Source organism: Poeciliopsis prolifica, unplaced genomic scaffold (genome assembly GCF_027474105.1).
Source record: "Poeciliopsis prolifica strain line A6 unplaced genomic scaffold, Auburn_PproV2 SCAFFOLD028, whole genome shotgun sequence".
NCBI lineage: Eukaryota > Metazoa > Chordata > Actinopteri > Cyprinodontiformes > Poeciliidae > Poeciliopsis > Poeciliopsis prolifica.
Window position 1 is genome coordinate 3,774,625 of NW_026562403.1, and position 21,654 is coordinate 3,796,278.

At 40.6% G+C, this 21,654-nt stretch overlaps 1 protein-coding gene across 1 annotated transcript in view; it reads right to left on the reverse strand.

Annotated features, from left to right (window-relative positions):
- Window positions 1–1,691: 1,691 nt before the first annotated feature.
- The window catches only part of pip5k1bb (phosphatidylinositol-4-phosphate 5-kinase, type I, beta b), a 35,074-nt gene continuing 15,111 nt past the window's right edge, over window positions 1,692–21,654 (reverse strand). Inside the window, exons 5-15 of the mRNA XM_055048832.1 lie at window positions 19,043–19,160; window positions 16,073–16,225; window positions 15,600–15,899; window positions 9,357–9,553; window positions 8,884–8,967; window positions 8,522–8,570; window positions 8,307–8,391; window positions 6,902–7,060; window positions 5,310–5,436; window positions 3,145–3,268; window positions 1,692–2,864 (exon numbers count right to left, since the gene is read on the reverse strand). Coding sequence (XP_054904807.1) covers window positions 2,862–2,864; window positions 3,145–3,268; window positions 5,310–5,436; window positions 6,902–7,060; window positions 8,307–8,391; window positions 8,522–8,570; window positions 8,884–8,967; window positions 9,357–9,553; window positions 15,600–15,899; window positions 16,073–16,225; window positions 19,043–19,160 — 1,399 coding nt within the window. The 3' untranslated portion in view covers window positions 1,692–2,861. The remainder of the gene's footprint in view (window positions 2,865–3,144; window positions 3,269–5,309; window positions 5,437–6,901; window positions 7,061–8,306; window positions 8,392–8,521; window positions 8,571–8,883; window positions 8,968–9,356; window positions 9,554–15,599; window positions 15,900–16,072; window positions 16,226–19,042; window positions 19,161–21,654) is intronic.

Below are 21,654 nucleotides of genomic sequence, written 5' to 3' on the forward strand. Positions count from 1 at the left end.
CCACTTTTCACACTGTCTGAGTCCTTTGGTAAATATGTGGGAAAACATGTGAAATTGGCATTTATTGCAGCAGCTTAATACTGAAATATTTCAATGAGCCAACTTTAAATTTTCTGTTCAGTGTGGGGAAAAACAAAATTCAACCAAATCATTTGGACTGCTGTAGTCACAGTAGGAGATGCTTTTTTTAATCTTAAATGTAATTTTATATATTTCAAACATAAAATTGTTTTAAGAACCACCCATTTCTGGTTTCTTAATGCCACAATATTGATGTTACAGGAACTATTTTTTAAGTCAGAAATGGCTGCAAAAATGTCAATATAGACTAATAGATTAAAAGTAAAGGGGAAAAAAAACTTGAATTTGAAGAGTTTTTAATTTTGCAACAACATAGAGAGAAAAATGGGCAGAAAATAGATTTCCAGAAAGTTGCTGAGAGGCAAAAGGGGAAAGAAACGTTTTGTTTCGCAATAGATGGGATGCTGGTTTGAATCCCCGTTCAGTCAGGAGAGGCACTTTAAACGTTTTGCTTGCTGGAGGTGGTCGGAGGGTCCGGTGGCACCGATTGAATGGCAGCTTCACAGCTGTGGAGTTATGAAACATTATAACAATTTTTTCTCATTTTCTATTCTACCATCATAAACATTAAAGGTGTGGTACTTTTTACTGTTGCTGAAGAGCGAAATGAATGTTAGACGTTTATGTTACCACAGACTATTTGAAGTATTTTGGCATTTCAAATATTTTAAAAGTCGTTTTTCTTCAGTTATTTCATAGAACTGCCAAATAAACAACCATCAGACAACATTAGCCTTAATAGACGTCACATCTTTTTTGCCATGCAGGTCAAAATTGTCAACTTGAAGGTGCTTGCAAGCCACTAAAATTCACATTTACTTTTTAGCTTGTGAACTTTTTTCTGCTTTTTATTAGCTAGAAACTATTGTAATGACAAACAGGTCTGGTTTCTGTAAAAAACCAGACCTCCCGTGGAGCAGAAGGGCAAAAGCTCGCTTGACCTTGATTTTCAGTATGAATACAGACCGTGAAAGCGGGGCCTCACGATCCTTCTGACTTTTTGTTTTTTATATCTATCTATCTATCTATATATAGATATATAGATCTTTATATATCTATATAGATATATAAAGATAAATCTTTCAATCAACTTGAATATGAAAAGGGTTCTTGTCATCTTATTACGAAAAAGCATAAAACCTGAGAAATGTTTCAAATATATCTGGGTATGTCTGAAAAATATACTCAATATTTTTCAGATTAACAGATTTTTTTGTCATTGGTAAAATCTTTTTTATAATTTTTTTTTTCTTATATTTTCAGTGTAAAATTTTGCTGCTGCAATAAAACTACTTGTTTTAAAGTTTTCAACATATTTACAAGGGGTACCAAACTTATTAAAGACAATGTCTAATGATACTTGTGCTAAATTCAGAGTTAATATTTTCTTCAATAACTCAGAGGGGCATCAAGCTCAGTTGCCACCAAACATAATACTGCCGTTCCTTTCTGTAATTTGACGGTAAGGCTAAGGTTGGAGTGAGGGTTGAGTCTTTAGTAACGGCTGGGGCCTTAACAAAAACCTCGACACACTCTTCTGCAGTCTAAGCAAAAAACAGACTGATCACGTTACGAAGCTTAAAGTTTCCCCTAAAGGTTAATTCACTCGGTGAATTTTAAAGAAGTTTATTTATAGGAAGCTTTTCTGTACATAAATATGCATTTTCTTTACATTCAGCGATTTAAAGTGTTTTTTTTATTATTATTATTATTTCAGCAGATGGTGAATTATCATGTAATAAATTATTCTCATCTGTCTTGATTGTAGAGTTGAACATTTATAGTTGGCTGCAGTCTTGATGAGGTATCAGACAGCGGTAAGGATGTCTGGACTCCTTCAGGAGGACGTACTATTTCCTGAACAGAACCGTCTGTGAGGCCAACCTCAGAAAACTAGTAGTTCCACGTCAAACATGATCCGCAGTGTTCGTTCCTTCGTTTCTGCATGTAGCATCAATGAGAAAACGCGTGTATTTGTGGCGGAAAGAAGAAAAGAAAAAAAGTGCATTTTCACAGATCCAACTCTGTGCTTATTGCCCTGTGAACAACCAGCCTAAGCAACGTCCTCAGAGAAAAGAAAACATTTCTTAAAGTAATCATAACCAGTGTCAAAAGTGCCTTTTCTTCCAAGCGCAAGTGTCTCGTACAACATAAAGAAACTGTCTTTTCTCATTCCGAGCGTCATGTTTCTCTAAAGCAGCACAAACAGCCACCTTGTTGGGAACAGTCGGCCACGTCGCAGTCTGTGTTTGGCTTCAGGAGCTTCATAATCAAGTCTGTTGAAGTGAGTCGGTCCTTCATGAAGCAGTGTTGATGCTTCCTTAAATTCACTGTAAACATTTCTTATGGGCAGCTTGTGCTGCAGCAAAGATTTAAAGTCTTTCAGGCCACCAGAAAAGAAATGTATGACATTAATCTAGCGTTTCCTTATGCATATATCCTCATATATCTCGATATACTATGAAATCTTGATGAGCACAATGAAAAACAAATACATGTAAAAAAAAAAAAACGAAAACAAAAAACTAAATGGTGCTGCTTTGATGCATGCTCCAGAAAAGCAACACAATCTGAAGTTCAGCACATTGCTAGTTACAACTGTGCAGACGTCCGTCACCCAGAGAGGCGTTCAGGGGTTTTCCTTTGGAATTGGCAAACGACAAATGGCGTTGTGGATGGAGCAGAACTCAGCGTGGAGATCGACTTCCAGCCTGGAGCATCTGATGGCGTGTGGAGGATTGTCTCGTGTGTGGCAGGAGGAAATGAAGGATGTAAAGCTTTTACTATAGAAAAGAAAACAAATTTTTTTAAAAGCACATATGATCTAGAGCCAGGAAACTTGAAACAGGCGTAGAAACTGGAATAGACGCAGAAGTCTTATTTCAAATGTCTAAATGTTACACCATCACTCCTTTGCAACAATCCACTCTGCTGCCACCTACTGTTATTTTTTTTAACATATTTCCAGATTTTTGTCACAGAAATGAAAATAAATTCTGACAAAGTTGTGAAAAAAAAAAAGCTTTTCAGAGTTAGCCCAAAGCGTTCAAAAATACAACATACCAAGTACACGTCAAGAACGGATCCGTCGTCCCGGTCGATGTCCACATCTACGGTGCTCTGCTCTGACGTAAGGCAGATGGCGCTGTCCTCCAGCGTGAATGTAGAGCTGGATGCAACGTCATCCCTGCAACAGGACAACACATTTAGAGGTGAGAGTTTATTTTCTGAATTGAATACTCCTCAGAATTAAACTAAACCCAAGGCACTGTTTGGGTTCAGGATTTAGGTTCGTATTTCACAAAGGTCCAACGGTGTCAAAAATGTCTTAAATAGAAGTGGACCAATTCCCTCCAGATTTCATTCCGGGCTACAAATATTTACTTTTCCAGGTTTAAAATGGAAAAATCAAATGCTTTTTGGGGAAGGGAGTTGTTTGCAATGGTCAGATGAAGCAAAGATTGAAATAGTGCCAAAATGACAAGAAGACTCTTTGGATGAAACATAAGGAGGCTTTTAAACTGGAAAGCCCTGTCAGAACTGTTGAGCATGGTGGTGGCAGCATCATGCAATGGGGATTTTTAGCTGTCAGAGAATGAAGACAAAATTCAGACTCTCCATCTTCACCTCAAATGAACAGCTAGACGGCTGAAACGTGGAAACATTGTTGGTTGTCAACGATACCAGTACAGATCAAAACTGGTGTTAGAATCAGAAAAGCAGACCAACATTAAGCTTTTGATTATTTTGTGAAATGTGCTTAAACGCCGGGTGTGTGCGATAAAACCAAGCTTCTAAAACGAGCTCCACCATTTTTTCTCCTAACAATCAAATATCCAACGAAAAGAATCCAAATATATATACATATATATAAATCAAGATAACAAAAACTCCTCCTAGCCCACAAACAATACCTTGACTACCATAAAACCTTTGCATTATCATGTCAATTTTTTCCCAGGTCTCTCTGCTTCGACCACTAGATGGCATCAAGAACAGTGTTTTCTCAGCATGGACATCAGGTGACTCCCTGATAAATGCAGGAATGTGTTGTGATCATTTTATGACAGATATGATGAGGAGCCTTCAGGTTCAAAGTGAAAATGAATTCTGGGTAGAGAGTTGTAAAGAGTTTTCTTAGAGACTGTTGGCTCCATCAAGGCAAAACAGAAAAGGCAACTTTACACACCCACACACATCTGACATGGACACTGCTGCAACAGGCCGGCCGACGGGGATCGTCGCCAGCTGATGTGCGGCCTCTGATGCGCCGCCTGTTCTGTTTTGTCGCGGTCTTCGCCTGGCCTGACATCGCCGGGTTAAAACCGTATCAAAGCTGCTGTTTAAATATTTATGAAAACAGCAGGGAGAACAATGTGAGGGCGGCAGCAGGTGACCGACGAAGAGGGGCGAGTCCCACAATGGAGCCTCAGAGAGCACGGCTGAGCCGGCGCGGGCGCACAGGAGGAGAGGTGAAAGACAAACAGGCACACAGAGGACAGGGGACAAAAAGATTTCCAGGAAGGGGGATATTAAATGGCCTTCGGCCAGAGGGGCGGGGTTTTAACACCGAGGAGATGAAGGCGTAACAAAACCTGTTGATGTGAAACTATCGCTGGGATCTTTCACCTGATTTAATAATGTTTCAGGAGGCAACAGATACCTTGTAAAGGTCCGCAGTGATTAGTTTGTCTTGAAACGCTCCTCCTAGTCTTTTATTAACATTAGCAACATCATGACACCAGAGGCCATTTGGTGTTGCGGAAGAGTTTGTGTTGCCAAGTTAATTAAATCAATATTCATCGTGGAATAACATTTCTCGACTAACAACGCATCAAACCTGGAAGGAGAAAACAAAAGCGTGTGTCATTCCTGGAAACTGAGGCTAAAGCTCACGTCGTCTCAGTGCTTTGGAGTGGAACAATCATCCTGTTTTATTGAACATGACGATAAATTCACTGTCCTTCTTTGACCTCCACAGTCAACAAATCTTAATCCAGTTTGGTATGAAACAGAGTGGATTATTTGTTGCCATCATATCAATATAAATCATAGTCTCCGGAATATTTCTGACAACTCATTGAATCGTTGACATGAATAAATAAGGCATATCTGAAAGTGAAAGAAGCTCCAACCTTGAACTCGCAAAGTGTACCTAATAAAGTGGCTCGTGGGTGTGCATCAGTAGGAACAGAAAGGAAAACATAAAGGCGAAGCATGGACATTACCTCTCTTCTGTTTGGCTTTCCACATTGACATAGATGGAGGAGTTGGAGATTGTCCCCATGGAGGACGCCTCGTAGAAGGACGGGTTGGCAGGGACCAGATCGGGACGCAGGAATGAACCAAAGACGGCTGAAGACATGGAGAAGAGTAACGCACAATTCAGTTTCCTAAATACGACCATCAGCTAATGACGATGTAGACGGTCTACGAATGACGCAAGATTGAAGAAAAAGGATCGACGTGTGAGATAACCCATCAATGTTTGGCGTGAGTAGGTGGTTGGGATGGGTGTTGATCATCAGATTCATCAGCAGTTTTTCTGGACTTTTGCAGTTTTGGCTCGAAACAGCTGAGAAAATAAGCCACCTGCAGCTGAGAGTAATTCTGAACGTTTTGGCAACTAATTCAGTGAGGTCTTAAAGTATTCTATATTCTTAACTCCGGGGGATTTTATAAAACAATCGCGTGGTCCCTCCCAACGAATTGAAAGTTGTTTGTGATTGGGCGTTTTAACAGAAAAATAATCCTAAACGTATGAGCAAATTCACACAGAAAACATTAGACAGACAACTGATGCAATTTCTCCCAAAGTCGTATATGTAACCAAATCCTAAAGAAAATCCAGTTGTTGTGGAAGAGACACAGAAATCTGGAAAATTTTGAGAAATTATGCAACGAACCGGAGCTGAACCTTTTTATATTCTACATGAAATGATTATGATTAATACTGATTAAGGCATTCATCATGTCTTTACCAGGGATGTCGATAAAAAGTTGAGGGTAATAATCAACCAATTTCCTGCTTCCAAGAACACCGAGGCAGTTCTCTGTGACTCCGACATCAGAGCGGAACAAACGTCGTCCGTCTTGTTTGAGGCCGATCCAGAAACCAGGAAGTGGAACAATTAAATTTACTCTGTTGTGCGTTACATCACAGCTGGGGACCCGGGTGGGACCTCAGCTGTAAAGTTAAAATAAATAAATAAATAAAAAAGAAAATGGAAAGACTACGCATGACTGTGTGATATCTCTCTCGGCACCACGCCCGTGTTGCTTCCGGCGACTCTTTGCCTAATAGACTCATTCAACACAAAGGTCATCTGCAGCTGCTGCACTTTATTTTATCACCTTTTGATTCATCTGACTCCCTGATCTGGGGTCAGTTCATGGTCATAGCGGAGATAGGGTGGATAGCAGAGGAGGAACACTGAAAAACACTCAACTTTTTCAGGTTTTATTCACATGTGGTGCATCCAAGAGGATACAATTGACAAGGTAAGTTCTGCTTTCCTTCCTGCAGGCCTAACAGAGTAAAACTCTGACATCTTGGCCAGAGGCAGAACACGTTATGGCTGAATGAAAGGAGATGTTTTTATGGCCCTCAACTATTTATACAAGACTCCAGTTACAACAAAACAAGTCACACATCAAATTGTACAACTGTAAACTAGAGGACGGTTTAGACGAGGAGAAGGAGATTGTTTTGAACCTTCAACAACAGCGAGGCCCTTCTATAAATATCCCTGAATGTTGCCAGTTTGTTTGTGGGGGAGGGGAGAAAATGATTAAAGGTATCACATGTGTTTTTATGCACCTTGTCCATCCAGACTGGCCAGGCTGCGGGCCCCTCCCAGCCGCTCCCTCCTCTCGTCCTCGCGCCTCTCATCCGCCTGCGATGAAAGGATCTCCTGTGAGGACGACTTCAGAGCAGGGATGGAGGTGCGAGTCCTCTTTGAGGGGGAAAATCGAATTGCTGTGGAGCCAAAAAAAAAAAGACAAAAAAAAAGGCACATTAAAGTCAAGGGACGGAGGGGAAAAAAAGGGCTAGAAAATAAAAGATTCACAGGAGTCAGAAGCTGAGGGGGGGAAAAGACCGTGACAGATGAAGAGGTCACAGAGAGTTGAAGCCTTGACCTCTAGAAATCAGCAGAATTTAATTGTTAAAAGGAAATATAAATGTTCCCCCAACGCAGGACATGAAAAAAAATCTGTTCTTGTCACCTAAATAAGAGGTGCAGCTTCCCATTTTTACCCAAAGTTACGCTGACACGATGAACAGTTCTAGATCTTCACATGACTCATAACAGAGAAAATCTATGTGCTCCTGTCAACAACCTGCCAGAGCAAACGTACGGCTGAAGTCGCATTTTGAGCGTCATCATTTTGAAGGTCAAATATATTTTAAGGCCAGAAAAACGTTAGTATGCTTTCCCACCATTTTTCAAAACAAACAAAAATAAAACATTTCTGACACAGAAACAGCATTTGAAGCCAAATCTCTCCATAGCAGGAACTGTTACCATGTATGGATAATAATCTGTCTAAACCCACATAACATGACTCCCTATAGTTATCAGCAAAGAAAAAAAAAACTGTTTTCTTGAAAAAAATAGACCTGAACAATTGGAATTTATTGAATGAAATAATGTAAACAACGATGGTCAAAGGCCATCGTTGTTTACAAACACTCAACTTTTTCAGGTTTTATACACATGTGGTACATCCAAGACGATACAATTGACAAGGTAGGTTCTGGAGCAGAAGTATTAACATATATCTGAACGCTGCCAGAATTATTATTATATGAATTACAATTGCTGTCACAGACTAGTTAAGTTCCTAAGTTGAATAAAGTGCAGACTTGGCTCGCCATAAATACATCTGAACTCCGTTGAGTCTGTTTGGTCTCCAACATATTGTTTCCAGTCAGCATTTCTTCTGAGTTCCTCCTTCTTGTTTGTTAAATCACCATAGAAATCTTTATTTTATGAACTAATCATGGAGCCAAAGGCATCACTTTCACAAGGCAGCGTTCTCTATGCTGCAAAGGCCTTAGAGAAAGGAAATCCACAAATCATCAGCACACAAATGCCCTAAAATACAGAATAAGACGTGCCCTCTTATTCTTGGTCTTTATCAGGTCAGGATTTCCTGCTTCCCCAATCCTTGCTCTTTTCACCCGTTCCCTTTGCATTAAACATGCCAACTCGCAGACTTACGCTGATTCTTCCTGAAGACCCGTACACTCATGAACTTAAGGAAGCGGCTGGCGTAAAACCCGGGCCGGTGGACAGAAACCGAATCCTACAGAAGGGGAGGCAAGGGGAAAACAAGAAGAAGGAAAAAAAAGAAAACACATTGGTCAATAGGCTGAATAAGGGCTTCATTCTTAAAAGCAGCAGCAGTTTCAGATTCTTGCAGAGTGTCAACTTACACCATCGTACACCAAGGCTTTCCACGAATGCTCCAACTTTTTAATGAATCTGAGGAGAGACGACAAGCATTGTCACAAATGTTCCTTGTTTGATAACTTCCCCTTGAAGATGATCGACTGAGATGTCCTTTTTTTTTTGATGGTTGGAGGTTTATGATGAAATGGCTTGTAGCTCTTCCCCTGTGATAACTCAACATGGGAGGTCTGGCATCTTTAAATGCCGTAACTCTGTCGTGGTGAGTCATTATTGTGCATGGACACTTTTTAGCTTTAAGAAATCAAACACTGCAGCACGTAGCAAACAGTCAGAAAGCGTAATTGCAGAAAATAACACAGCAATATGGTTTAAAGAGGACTGGTACCTGTACGACTGCAGAATATCTATGATGCCCAGGAAGATGAGCAGCTTTTCGTCTTTGTGTGTTTTTGCCGGGATGCCGCCCATCCTGAAGCGGAGAAAACAAAAGCGGTGAGAGGACAGCTAGTGTTTCTCTGTGAGGCTCGAAGTCTTGTTCAAATAAAGCCAGCGTGCTGCCTCACTTTTACAAGTGTTTGTAAAAGAGGCCCTTATACTATTTACATTCATGTGTGTTGCTGTAAATATGCAGAACGCTGTGGAGGCTGTGTTTGTATCTGTGCGTAGCTATGGTTATATGAGGGCCCGTCTGAGCGCGCTCGCCGGCGTGGTGCCCCGGGCGAGGTGCGAGCGCGGTTGCGTAACGGCGTCTCTGGGATGAAGTGGAGACGGAGACGCAGATGGAGACGGAGGGCCTGGATGTGTGTTCAGAATGCGGCGTCTGTGAGCGTGCGTTTCCCCGCAGCTGAACAAACTCACGTGTCGTCAGTGGTGACAACTTCGGCCGCCTTGCCGTCTCCTTGGATGGACTCCAAGGCCGTGGAGTAAAGCACCCTCTGACCTACGTTCCTCCTGCCGTCTCCCCCCGTCTGGCCCGGCTCTCCCACCTCCCTGTGGTCCAGGACGTGCACACCCAGCAGCAGACTGTAGTCCATGATCTTAAAGCTCTCCAGAACCTATTGCAACACATATTTAAAAAAAAAAGGACAATTTTTAATACTGAGAGAGAAAGCAGTGAAACCTTTTATTATTATTTTATTTCTTTGCACACTTCTTTCCCAAGAAAGAGGTCAACAGAGAAGGAAATCTCTGTTTAAACCAGTCCTGAGCTAAATAAACAAGGTGTTTCTCCACAGCGAGCCAAGTGTCACACATTGACCTGTTTGAGGAGCTTATGCCCAGTTTTCCCAGACGCCCTGTGACTTCATGTTCTCTAGAAAACGCAGTTTTATTGGGCGAGACGGGAGCACATACAGACGGGAATAGGATCAGGGTCACAACCAGCCAACCGGTTCCGTTTGGTGACCCAGACTGGAGCGGCGCACAGCAAAATGTTTGCAATACTAAACCTTTCCAAATGTTTGCTTGCTTGCAAATATATAAACATGGGATTTAATTACTCCTCTGAGTTTTAGCAAGTGCTCAACAAACGATACTGTATAAATGTGACTGGAAAAGAAAAAGGTATGCAGCTTCAAAGGATTTTTAGAAGCAAGAAGCTGAAAATAGTGGCTCCTTTTTGTATTTAGTCCCTTTGAATCACTGCAGCACAGAGACAAATTTCCTTCTTTAAAGGCTCCAAAATGTACAGATCGACACCGAAAGTTTTGCCAATTATTTTTTTAAAAGTCATACTATATATTCTCATGTTAACTTAGATCCAGACTTTGACTAGGCCATTCTAATGCATGACATGATTTGATCTAATCCGTTTTCTTGACTGCATGCTCACTGTTACTGTCCTGCTGGAAGGCGATTCCAGTCTCAAGTCTTCAAGTGTTGTCCTGTTGCTCCAAAAGCATGACGCTACCACTGCCATGTCTCAAGGTGAAGACAGAATGTTCAGTGTGTTTTGGTAGAGTTAGTTTTCAATCGCACAGCGTTTTGAATGCATGGCAAAATGCTTGTATTGTCTAACAAACCTCTGAACCCTTTACAGAATTTATATTCTGAAACCAAGTCACAGAAAGGAGTCCGTTTTTACTGATTGTCCTTGAAGGCAACTGGCTACATTCGATTTTATTTACAGGTAACAGAGGAAACAGGGACGGCAATAAATCCGTGACAGGAATTTTGAATCCCATGACTCCTTCACTCTCCTGTCTGAACTATACACTGCAATTCAAAATACATTGAAAGTGGAAATGCCTAAGGCAGAAATGCCATTATGCTTAAAGCATAACGGCATGTATGTCTGCGCGATGATTTAGCCTTGAAACAATTCAGTTCAAAGATTTTTCATTTTAAATGGCCGAGAGAGGGAAAGCAGTAAAATTACAATTAGCAATGAGAAATCAATGGGAACATAGTTATAAGTGTAACTAAGGTTTTTAATTGAGTACGCGTCTATGCTATTAATAAGAGCTGCACAAAGAGGTGACTCAAATCGCAGCAAGTGTTTCGGAAAAAACAGATGGCCGCCTCCTTCAGGCTGAGCTGTGTTTCTGTAGCAGCTCAGGAAGTGTGAAGGACACCGAACAGCAACAAAATAAACACTCGCTTGTTTTTTGGCTCGAAGCTCCTAAATAAACTTCGCAGCACAGAGTATGACAAGAAGTGTGATGAAAACTGGGGAAAGGGACAGCTTTTTTTTTTTCCCCCTCAACCTCAGATCCGTCTTTAACACCGAAACACAAGACAGACTTAATGACTGACCGACTGACTGGAACAAAACACAGAGTCTTTTGTCCTGGCTCTGCCTTTTTCCATATCAACAATTTGCATCCCTCTCTAAAACTCCCACAGCTTATTCAAACAGCAGCCATGTTGAACGGCGCTGCCTACAGAAAGCCATTACCGCATGTTCAGGCCTCAGCTTTCCCACATGACAACACAAAGAAAGATATTTCTCTGAGTTCAGAAAATGAAGTGACAGACTTTTCAGAGATCTGGCCGTGTCGCCTTGGATGTGTTATCTGCTCGCATTTCAAACGAAGCTCACTTCTCGTACAGTGAAGGGGGAATAATAATTACACACCAGCTGGGCTCCGTCACTGGATTCTGTCCGAATCCCTAATGCATCTTGCATACCCTCCCAGCACTCTACCGATCAATCTCCTCTCTAGTAATGGTAGACCAGAGCTCTGCTCTTGTGTCTCATTTTGGAGCGCCATTAATACACTAAAAGCTTTCTCAAGTTTGAGTTCGCCTGTTCCAAATGCACAATGCGCAGCCAATTCTGCTCATGTTGGAAGCCAAAAACGATGCTGATTCTGAGAGGACACTTAGGGGGAATTTCACAAAGTAGTGCCACGTCATCAGTTCTTTGCAACTATTTTTGTAATGGATGCATGCAGGTAAACACACGGCCATTAGGTTCCAGAAAAACACCTGTTTTTTCTTGTCAAGAGACATGCAGAAAAATCAGCTGGTGACGAGAATCAGATGATTGTTAGCTTGAAGAGCCTGAATTTCTTCTTTGACAGTCAACAAAAAGCAGTTCTGTTCATGATCAGTGAATGCACCATAAGATCTCCCACAGTTTGCAATAGTTACAACACTCATCTCTGTTGCAGCTTAAAGGAAGCTGAACGTTAGGCATTCGTAGCAACGGGAAGGCTTAATATTTTACAGGAAATTTGCTTTCTGCTTTGTACTATCGAGATTTTAACTGGCACTTGTTGGGAAACATGATGGACTTGGACGTTTGGCAGCTTTTCAAAAATCTCAAGATTTAGGGTTTGCCTTGATCTGCAGCTATTTACTCTTATATTTGTCTGAACTTAGAAATATTTAATGATAAAGGGGACTTCTAAAATGTTTAGGGTCATGACTGCTGTGTTGTTCAGAGTAGCATTTCTAGATCACAATGTGTCAATGATTCTTTTCAGATAGAGGGATGCATAAAGTCAGGTTTATTTATGCTCAGTGTGAACTAATTACTTTGTGAATTTAACCCTGCCTGAACGATTTCTCCTTCTGGATCGCTGGAGAGCTAATGTCTACAATTTTTGGAGTGTTTTCTTTTTACACCAATTAAATTTCCATCATCAGCAAAAGTCTACAAGTATACTTCAATTGTTAAATTAAAATCTGTTGCTTCTGCCTTTTTTGTCAACTTTTTAAAGTATTGACATCATATCTTTTGGAAAAGACTTGCAGCACCAAAGACTATCACTCAAATGATAGGCCGGTAGAGAAAAAAATACCAAGACTTTACCATTTTTAATCAACTTGTGATATTTGTGCTTATATTTGTTTAAAATTAAAAATGATTTAACGATAAATGTAGCTTCTGCTGTAAAAACAAAAGAAAGCAGATCTTCAGTGTCGGGGTCGGTGTGAGTAAAGTCCTCTGAGCAGCTTGTCACCGTCGTGTTTGTAACACACTAATTACAAACCCCATCACATCAGTGGTACCAACACACACTCACACTGCCATTAACCTTCTCGGTTTCAATCTCTGTGAGTTCAACATTAATTATTAATGCCTAATGCTGTTTTGGCATTTGTGGCGTTATCAGGGGAGCTGCGGCGGGAAGGAGACTCAGAAGGAAGACGGCACCGCCGGCATTTTGCTACAAGTGTCCCGCGTAACTCAAATGTGAATCTGTCTTTTGCTTCCCGTTATCGCTCTGGCTCAACTCTGACCTGCTCAAATGCATAGTATCTAAGCTCTTGATGTGAAAAAAGGAAGCGATCCTGCACCCTTGTAAAAAAACAAAACAAAAAAAACCCTCTTTGATTCCCTCCACGCCCTTCACTCCTCTGCTGCTTGGCGTCTGACAGCCCTTCCTGTGTTCAGGTCCCCTCTGGGGTTACGGGGTTAGCTGCTTACTCATGGAAATGGACTGAGATTCTGCTTAGAGAGCACTTTGCTTCCCGTTTAGAAGGCGAGCACAGGAAGCCCTGACAATGACACACCGCGCAGAGCTGAGCACGTAGCATGCTCATACATTGCAGAAATGAATGTTGGGGAATTGAGTTAAATCTTATTAAAACCTTAACTGAGCATGATTGTTTGTGAATGTAATGGTAATGAAATAGTTAAGCTGTAACCAAATGATTTTGATTTCAATCGCAACCGAATTTAGCCGAAGGTGTTGATTTGTTTGATCGTTTTTAGGTTACCATGTGAATCAAGATATAAACTTTGAAAAAGTTTTTAAATAATTACAGACTGGTGATGGGAATGTTTCATTGTCAGAGCGTTAAGTCAAACTTGCGAGCATGCTAACAAGATTGCTTCGAGTCAATGCTATTGAGTGACACAACACAGCTGTTGTTGTCTGGTTAAACAATAGCATACCACCTTGTTAAAATAGAGTCAAAAACTTTTACTATATTTTAATTTCATTTTTCTTGCAACTGTTAAACTTTGGGGAAAAGGTTTGTCTGCTTCCTCGTGCAGCTGGGTTAATAATTAAAGAAGCAGTGACTTTTCTAAAAGTGAGACGTCACTCTGGACACTTTGCTCAAGAACACTTTCACAAATGAAAGTAGGGAACCTTTAGGAACATCAACATATAAGATAGTAAGTGGCATAAATGTTGTTTGAATTTACAGCAATCTCTCCAGCCTGACCTCACTCAAATCCAAGCACATTTAAAAATAGCCCCCATTGGAAAGAGGTGGGAAATCAACACATGTTCAAATATTACCAGGAAACAATCTCCGATTGATCCAAAATAGCAACACTAATGTAAAATGCGCTTTATCAAGAAAATAAGGGAACTTTGTCACATAATGTTCTCTTTATAAATAAAACCAGAGCTTTATGCACCAGGACAAACTAAATATATCCAAAAAGCTCATTTGCTCTAATTGCTGCCCATGTGGTCCCAATCTTTAAAAACTGTGGGCAACATTGAGTTTGATGTAATGAGAATCATTATATTGTTAGATGTTCCTTTGCAGGGCTGTCAGGCCAGGCCAGTAGCTCCAGCTCTGCCAGAAAATCTTCCTTCCCGGTCTCTGGGTAAGTCCACGTTTACAGTAATACCCTGATGACTCTACACTGACCAGGATATTACACCTCGCAGCTCAAACAGTCTGACAAAGAGCATGAAATAAAGCTACTTAAATAGCTTCCTGTAGTTCATACTTTCATCCCTAATAAAGCTGTCCCAAGAGGCTGTTTACTGCAGTGTAGGAACATCCCCGCACAAAACCTGCTTAGTGCCTCGCTGTTTAATAATAGCTTTTTATTTCCCTGCTACCAAATTTAATGGTCAAACAAAACGCCTCCCTCTGAAGTTGAATCAAGGTAAAGGTGTTTTCTGAGAGCGTTATCCTCTAAGGCTAACGGCCTAATTGGAAATTTTACAGAAAATAAAGTAAATACTTTTTACAGAAAGCATAAAATTACTGATTCCAGGAAATCTAACCACCTTGATCATCTTGGCTTATTATATTGCTGTTTTTTCTGTACTTCTAAACATTTATTTGTAAGTAAATGGACAGAGTATCCTGCTGGTGACTCCAATTGGAAACTTAACAATCTGATGTTAATCTGAATATGCATAGGCTACCAGGTGGCGGTGAGAACAACATTCTTTGGTGTGACTTTTGTCACTGAGGCAGAGAACTTAATTTTTGCTATTTTTAGAAGTTTAAAAATTAAGACAGAGAACCAATTTGAAAAGAAAATGTTACCGTTACTTGCTAATCTTTGGTAAGTGCAGTTTTAATCTTTACTTGTCACGTCTTTTATGCTGCGTAGCAGCTGTCACATCGTGAACGAGGCAACCTGAACCAAAGCCAACTTCAGCAAACTACAGGAAGACTATTGTTCACAATGAGTAAATGCGAAATGCACTGATTATGTTTAAACCTTATCATATCAAACTCTAAAATTTTAAAGCTCCTTAATCATTTTGTCTTTGTTCAAATGAGTAAAAGCCTGTTTTACATCAACTGCTCTCTCGCCTGGTGTGACGTCTCCTCTGTTCTTGACCTCTCAGAATTATTCAAGAATTCATTTCCAGTAAAAAAAAACAACAAAAAAAACAGCTCGTCTGTTTCAGAGCAAGTTGACGGTCACCCTGATGAACCTCCACCTACCCGACAGTCCCTCTGCAGGGTCTTCATCAGGTTGTTGTAAGTCTCTGTGTCAAAGTAAAGCCCCTCCTCATGCATGTCCTGAAAGTCCAGATCTTTGTACGTCGGACTGGCTTTCTCCCTCTCTTTCCTGGACGCTCGCCTCTTGTAGGTGGATCCCTTCAGGTCGTACTTGTAGTGCATCTTGACCGAGCGAGGAAGCACGTTGTTCATCACCACCAGTCGGATGTTGAAGCCCCCCGTCTGGATGCAGTACAAGCCGTAAAACTTGGGCAGCAGGGTGCGCGGATTCTGGTTCAGGTTCTGTGGGTTTAGACGGTGCTTGGATTCAACATTCAGATCTAACATGCAGGACTTTTCAGACTTGGCGCCCTTTCATTAACGCATATTTTATTTATTCGCCGTTGTTTATTTTCTTGGCTTGTTACATTGTCATAATCTGAGCGTAAGAGACAAAAAAGAACCGTGTTCCTCACCATGTAGTATCCAGGTAGCAGCCTCTGCAGAAACTTGGCCTCTTTGTGCTGAACCGTTTTAATGATGAACTCATCATCGCTGGTCAGGTAGAAGAGCGAGCCGCTGGCGCCTGGGTTGGCCAGCTCAATTAAAGGCTCGTTTACGAGCGAGTACTGAGGAAGGAAAATCATAACATCAATTTAGTGTTTCACACGTAGCAAGGATCGGGCTTTCGGGAGAGCAGCTTCATCCACAGTGTAATCAAACCAGAGCAGCTCTAAACAAGAAGACAAAAAAATGGAAACACTGTAAAAGTTTATATGGAAAAAAAAAAAGGGAAACATTTTTTTGTTTGTTTAAAACTACAAGAGATAAATGGCAATAAATCTCTTATGAAGCTTAGGACTCAGCCAGAATGAGAAATAGCTTCATTTCTGTAGGTTTTTTCCCCTCATAGGGGCATCATTCATTACAGAAACACAAACGCTATGAGTGCTTTTCATACCTTCATTTTTTACTCTCTCATAACGGCATGGCTGAGATCCAACAATGATAACAGACAGTAAAGTCTGGCATTTGCTAAAAATAACATATTTCCCATCATATCTCCCATCTAAGATGAACAGTCAATTGCTTTTGTGCACAAGCACAGCTCAGATTTGGCTGCTACATTCTCCAGGTCTATTCAAAATGTCCTTGTCGGAGCAAAGGTAGATCCAAGGTGACTATCTTACTCTACGCAGGATCTCCACATCCTGCCAAGTCGCTATAGTCAAAAAACCTTTAAAATAACCCAGGCAGTATTTTAGTGCACATCGGAAAAGCACTGCTAGTGCTTCACCTTTTCCACATTTTACATTATATCACAATTACTAGCCGTTAAGAATTTTTATTCCAATTCTTATTTTTTGAAAAGTGTTAATATTATATTATTAACTTTAAATGATAAATAAGTCTTAAAAACAAAAACAAAAAAATACAGAAAAGTTCTCGATCCTCCTCAAAAAAATTCACCCTTCAGACTGACGGATCGTGGCTCTTATTAGTTTTTGAACATTATTATTTCTAGGAAGCACTTTGCCAAGACAGAACATTATCTTTTCAGCTCTCGGTTAATCAGACACATTTTGACAGCAATAAGAAAAATCTTAACATAAACGGCAAACTATCGTCCAGAAGTGGCACTGAAAGTGAGCAGCAGACTGTGGAGAAGTGCTGGATGTTAATCGGAGCGTTATGAGAGCAACATGTTCAGAGGAGACGAGAAACACTGGAGGCATCTGCTCCCTCTCCCTGGAGACAGCCGACCACCATCTGGAGTCACATTGAATAAGAGACACAAACACATCTGAAGCTTATCGCTTTTATATGTGCTTTTATTCCTGGTTTTAATTAGCCTCGGCTGCATGGCCTCTGCCTGACTGAATCCATCACCACCTGAAGCCACGACTAACTCTAGCAAACTCTCTACTTTGTCCTGCCTAATGAAATCCTTGCTCTTCTGCCTTGAAGTTAATCTTTTTTTTCTTTCTTTATTTTTTTTGTCTTTTGTCGCTGGTGCAGAAATAATGTCAGCGTTCAAAAAAAAGAATACAGCTGGCTGGACTCATGAAAAGGCCTGGAGGCAAATGGGAAATAGGCAAACGGCGTCATAACAGGACAAAGTCATAACAGGATAAAGTCATAACATCGCGCTAAATCTAATTTGGTTCTGAGAACAAAGCATAAAGAGGAGCTCGAAAACAAGGGACTTCTGCAGATTCTTACTTGGTTCCTGAACAAGTTTTAAAAGGAAAACAACAGGATTAAACAAACAAACAAACAAAAAGAGGATGATGAAAACTTCTAAACTTTTACTTTTTCATCAGTTCTTGAATTAATCACCTCTGCTCATATCTTGTCGGAGTAAAATGTGTTAACAGTTTGAATTAGCTTGTAACATCTGGGCTTTGCATTGAATCTGAAAGGAAATAATCAGAAATAATTTTTAAAAATACCAGAATATATGTCTTTGAAGAAAATCTTAGTAAAAAACTGTTTGAACAGAAACAGAAGTGCAGCTGCCTTATGTTATGACTCACGATAACAACCAATTCCCTTCGTACATTGAACTTGTTTGGTTGTTTTTTCCCATAAATGCATTTAAACAGGAAGAAAGCTTTTGCTTGGGAGCGACTAACATCCTAAGAGGAATGTCATGGAAGTACTTAACATGAGGAGTTTTTGTGGGGAATGTTTAGATGCAACATCACTGAAGGGTGGGGTCAAAAAAAACAAATTACTTAAAAAAAAAAGTGCAGCACTGACAGAAGGCACCATTTGTTAGTGGTCAGCGCAGCACATGAACTCGCTTTACACTACTGTACACAAAAAGAGACAAAATGTTTTTGTCTCATTTTTTAACAATAACTTCTAGGAGCATTTCTGCCACTTAAAAAAAAAGAAATTTAAAAGGATTTTAAATATCATATTTAATATCATGGCTTTTCATGGAACCTTTTTCTCACATCAACTAAAATGTTCCATGCTGACCTCAGCAACCAAAGTCCAGATTCATTTATATTTATATTTAGCGTTGTTGTGAAACATGGTGGTGGCAGCATTATGTCGTGTGGATACTTTCAGGAAGACGAATGGAGTTAAATACAATCATGGAAGAAAACTGGCTGGAGGTCAATGGGACAATGGGCCTTGATATGCAGCCTGAGTTGCTGTTGAATCTGTGACTTGGAAAACTAATGTTTACACGCACACACAACATCTGATCTATACGAGCTTGAGCTATTTTGGAAAGAGTAAATAAAACTTTTTGACAATAAATGTGCAGAACGGGCAGAGAGCTGCAGCTGCAAATGATGTGAGAAATTGTTCTACAAGGTTTTGGCAGTATGGCACACTTTTCTGATTTGCATCGGTAAAAAACAACAACAAAAAAAGAAACAGTCATCAACTACAGTTACATAGAGTGTTGGAAAGATTTTGGGTCTTACCAGATAGTCGTCGGGTTTGATGCCAAACAGATCTCTGAAGTAACGGAAAGCCAGCGGAGCGTACGTCTTGAAGCGGAAGTCTGGGTAGTGATGAGCAGGAGTCAAGTTACTTCCCTCACTGTATCGTGATGACGAAACCAAGCCGGGAAGGAATGAAAAATAAAAAAAAGAGATGCATAAGACGCATTATTCCTATAAAATCTCAATAAACAACAATCTCATTATGGTTGAGACTTTGGAATAGTGGAATCGCTGTATTTTTAGCCAGTGATGGAGTGTTTCTCCACTGTCACAGAGGAGATAATGAACTCTTTTTAATTAAGTGTTCGGGAGCAGAGATGCATCTAAAACATGAGTGGGCCCTGAGGACCAGCAGGTTGAGAAAAGCTGCATTAATGCATGAACAGAGTTCAGTTCAGTCATCTACCTGAACCTGGATACATAACAACTGTCATGACAAAAAAAAAACAACAACAAAAGGCCGGTGTAGTGTAGTTCGCCTGGAGGCTGAAGGTGAGTCTGATTACTGGACCTAAACTATAATCAGCAGCACATGAGCCTTTCCTCAGAGGGAGAAAAAGGACCTGCAAAAAGCCCTAAAACAACACAATAACCTAGATTTTTTTTTCATCTTTGGCTGGACTGCGGGACATTCTCAGACAGGCTTTAACAAAGGCTGGCCCCATTCGGTTCCCAAGCAAGCTCTCATTCCAGGGGAGAACGGCGACAGATGAACTTGCATGTCAATAATACGCTGAGAGTGAGTCGACGTAAGCTCACTGGAACTGGTTTTTGTGGATCCTAAATATGAAAGTGGGTTAATAAAGATTAAGTTTTCCAGGGCGACTCCAAATCAGGGTTCTTAAACAATGATCCGAGTAATCAGACTATTTTGTTGTTGTGTGCTGGGGCAACAGTCTGGGCTGTGCCCTGTAATATAACCCCATAAAGTCATTTGACTGCTTTGTTCAGTGCAGGACGGCAGCCGTGTTCACCTGTCACGGAAAGTTGATGAGCGCAAGCAGCTCATGGAAATGTTTGATCCAATCTGATCAGAAAGACAGTCGCCTGCAGTTCCACTGAGAAGAAGGGGAAGTGAAACAGAAAAAGGAGCGCAAAGCCAGGGTGCAAGCGTGAAAACCAGACTGACAGCGGCCGATAAACCTCCAGAGGAAGATCAAGACGAGAAGGAGCGTTGACAGACAAGAGCTCATCGCTTAACCTTCCTCTCAGTCTTTGAGAAAAGAAATAAAAATGTTTTCTGTTTTCACCAAAGGGGAACTGCTTAGAGAAGGCAGAGAATCAAAAAAGAAACATTTATGTCAGGTATTGGATATAGAACATTCAATTTCTCCTGAGTGTTTTGTTGTGACTTGGGTAATTTTCTTCCTTCCAAGCCTTTATATTTCAAAGAAAAGCTGGACCTCTGCAGCTTTTATGCAACCCAAACATGATGTCAGATGACACTGATGGGTGTATACTCCCGCCTCTCAATCAGAAGCCGCAGCATCAACAAGAGTAATGTTTGGCCGTTGCTCAGAAATAGGAGACGTGTGCGTGCCAGGAACAGGTTTGCATAGACCAGAGTGAGTTTGCATATCCTGGTGTTGCATCTCAAAAGCAAAGACCACAAAGTACTTCCTGACAGGATTCTCATTCTCTTCCTGAAACCTGAGGGTTAAACACAACCTCGTTTGACGAATGTGTGTGTGTCCACACAAACAACCCCCCTTTTTAGTGGATTACAGCTATTTTTATTGTGGCTATTATAAATCTTAGCAGGTTTCTCAACTACTACATTCTTGGCTAAATAACTATAAGACTCTCTTGGGATAATGATTTATCAGTCAGCTCTGACATTTCAAGAGTTTTAATCATAAATTAGCTTGAAGACTTGAAATACAAAGTCCAGTTCGAATAAGTAATTACTCAGGAAAACTACAAATCAGAAGTAAATGAGCTCTAACCAAATAACTAAAAAAAATACATAAATAGGGCAGAGCAATATATTACTAGTATATCAACATTGCAATATTGATTTGTAAAATCTGTATTAAAAAAAGCCGTTTGGAATAAGGAACAGTTCATTACAGCAATATTTTTCCCCGAATAAATTTTATTTTATCTTTCAGCTCCTCTAATAAAGCTGAATTGGACAAAGATAGCCTCGGTAAGTACAACAGGACATTTTCAAATGGTTACCGCCTGAGCAGGACGAGCAGGTAATCACTTAAACAGAACCTGTGTTCTGAAGGAGAACGTCCTTCAACGTGAACCTGCGTTATGCAGCCGGATGGTGACATAAAGCACACCAGCAGGGCCACATCTGGGTGACTAGGACTAATTCTGACTGAGATGCAGAGGAGGCGCCTTAAACTTGCTCTCCATCCCCAAAATGTCTCCAATGTGACTGAATTCAAACAGTCCTGTGAGGACGAAGAGGCCAAAATCTCTCCACAGAGACTCACAGGTTCTGCAAACCCGTGATGGGTCTTAAATCATTCCCACAAAGATTGTAGGAAGTCATTTAAAAGGAATCTGTATGCGACACAACATGCTGACCTGACGTTAATCCAGCCTTTGACAGAGTGAGAGAGTGATACTTCAACAGA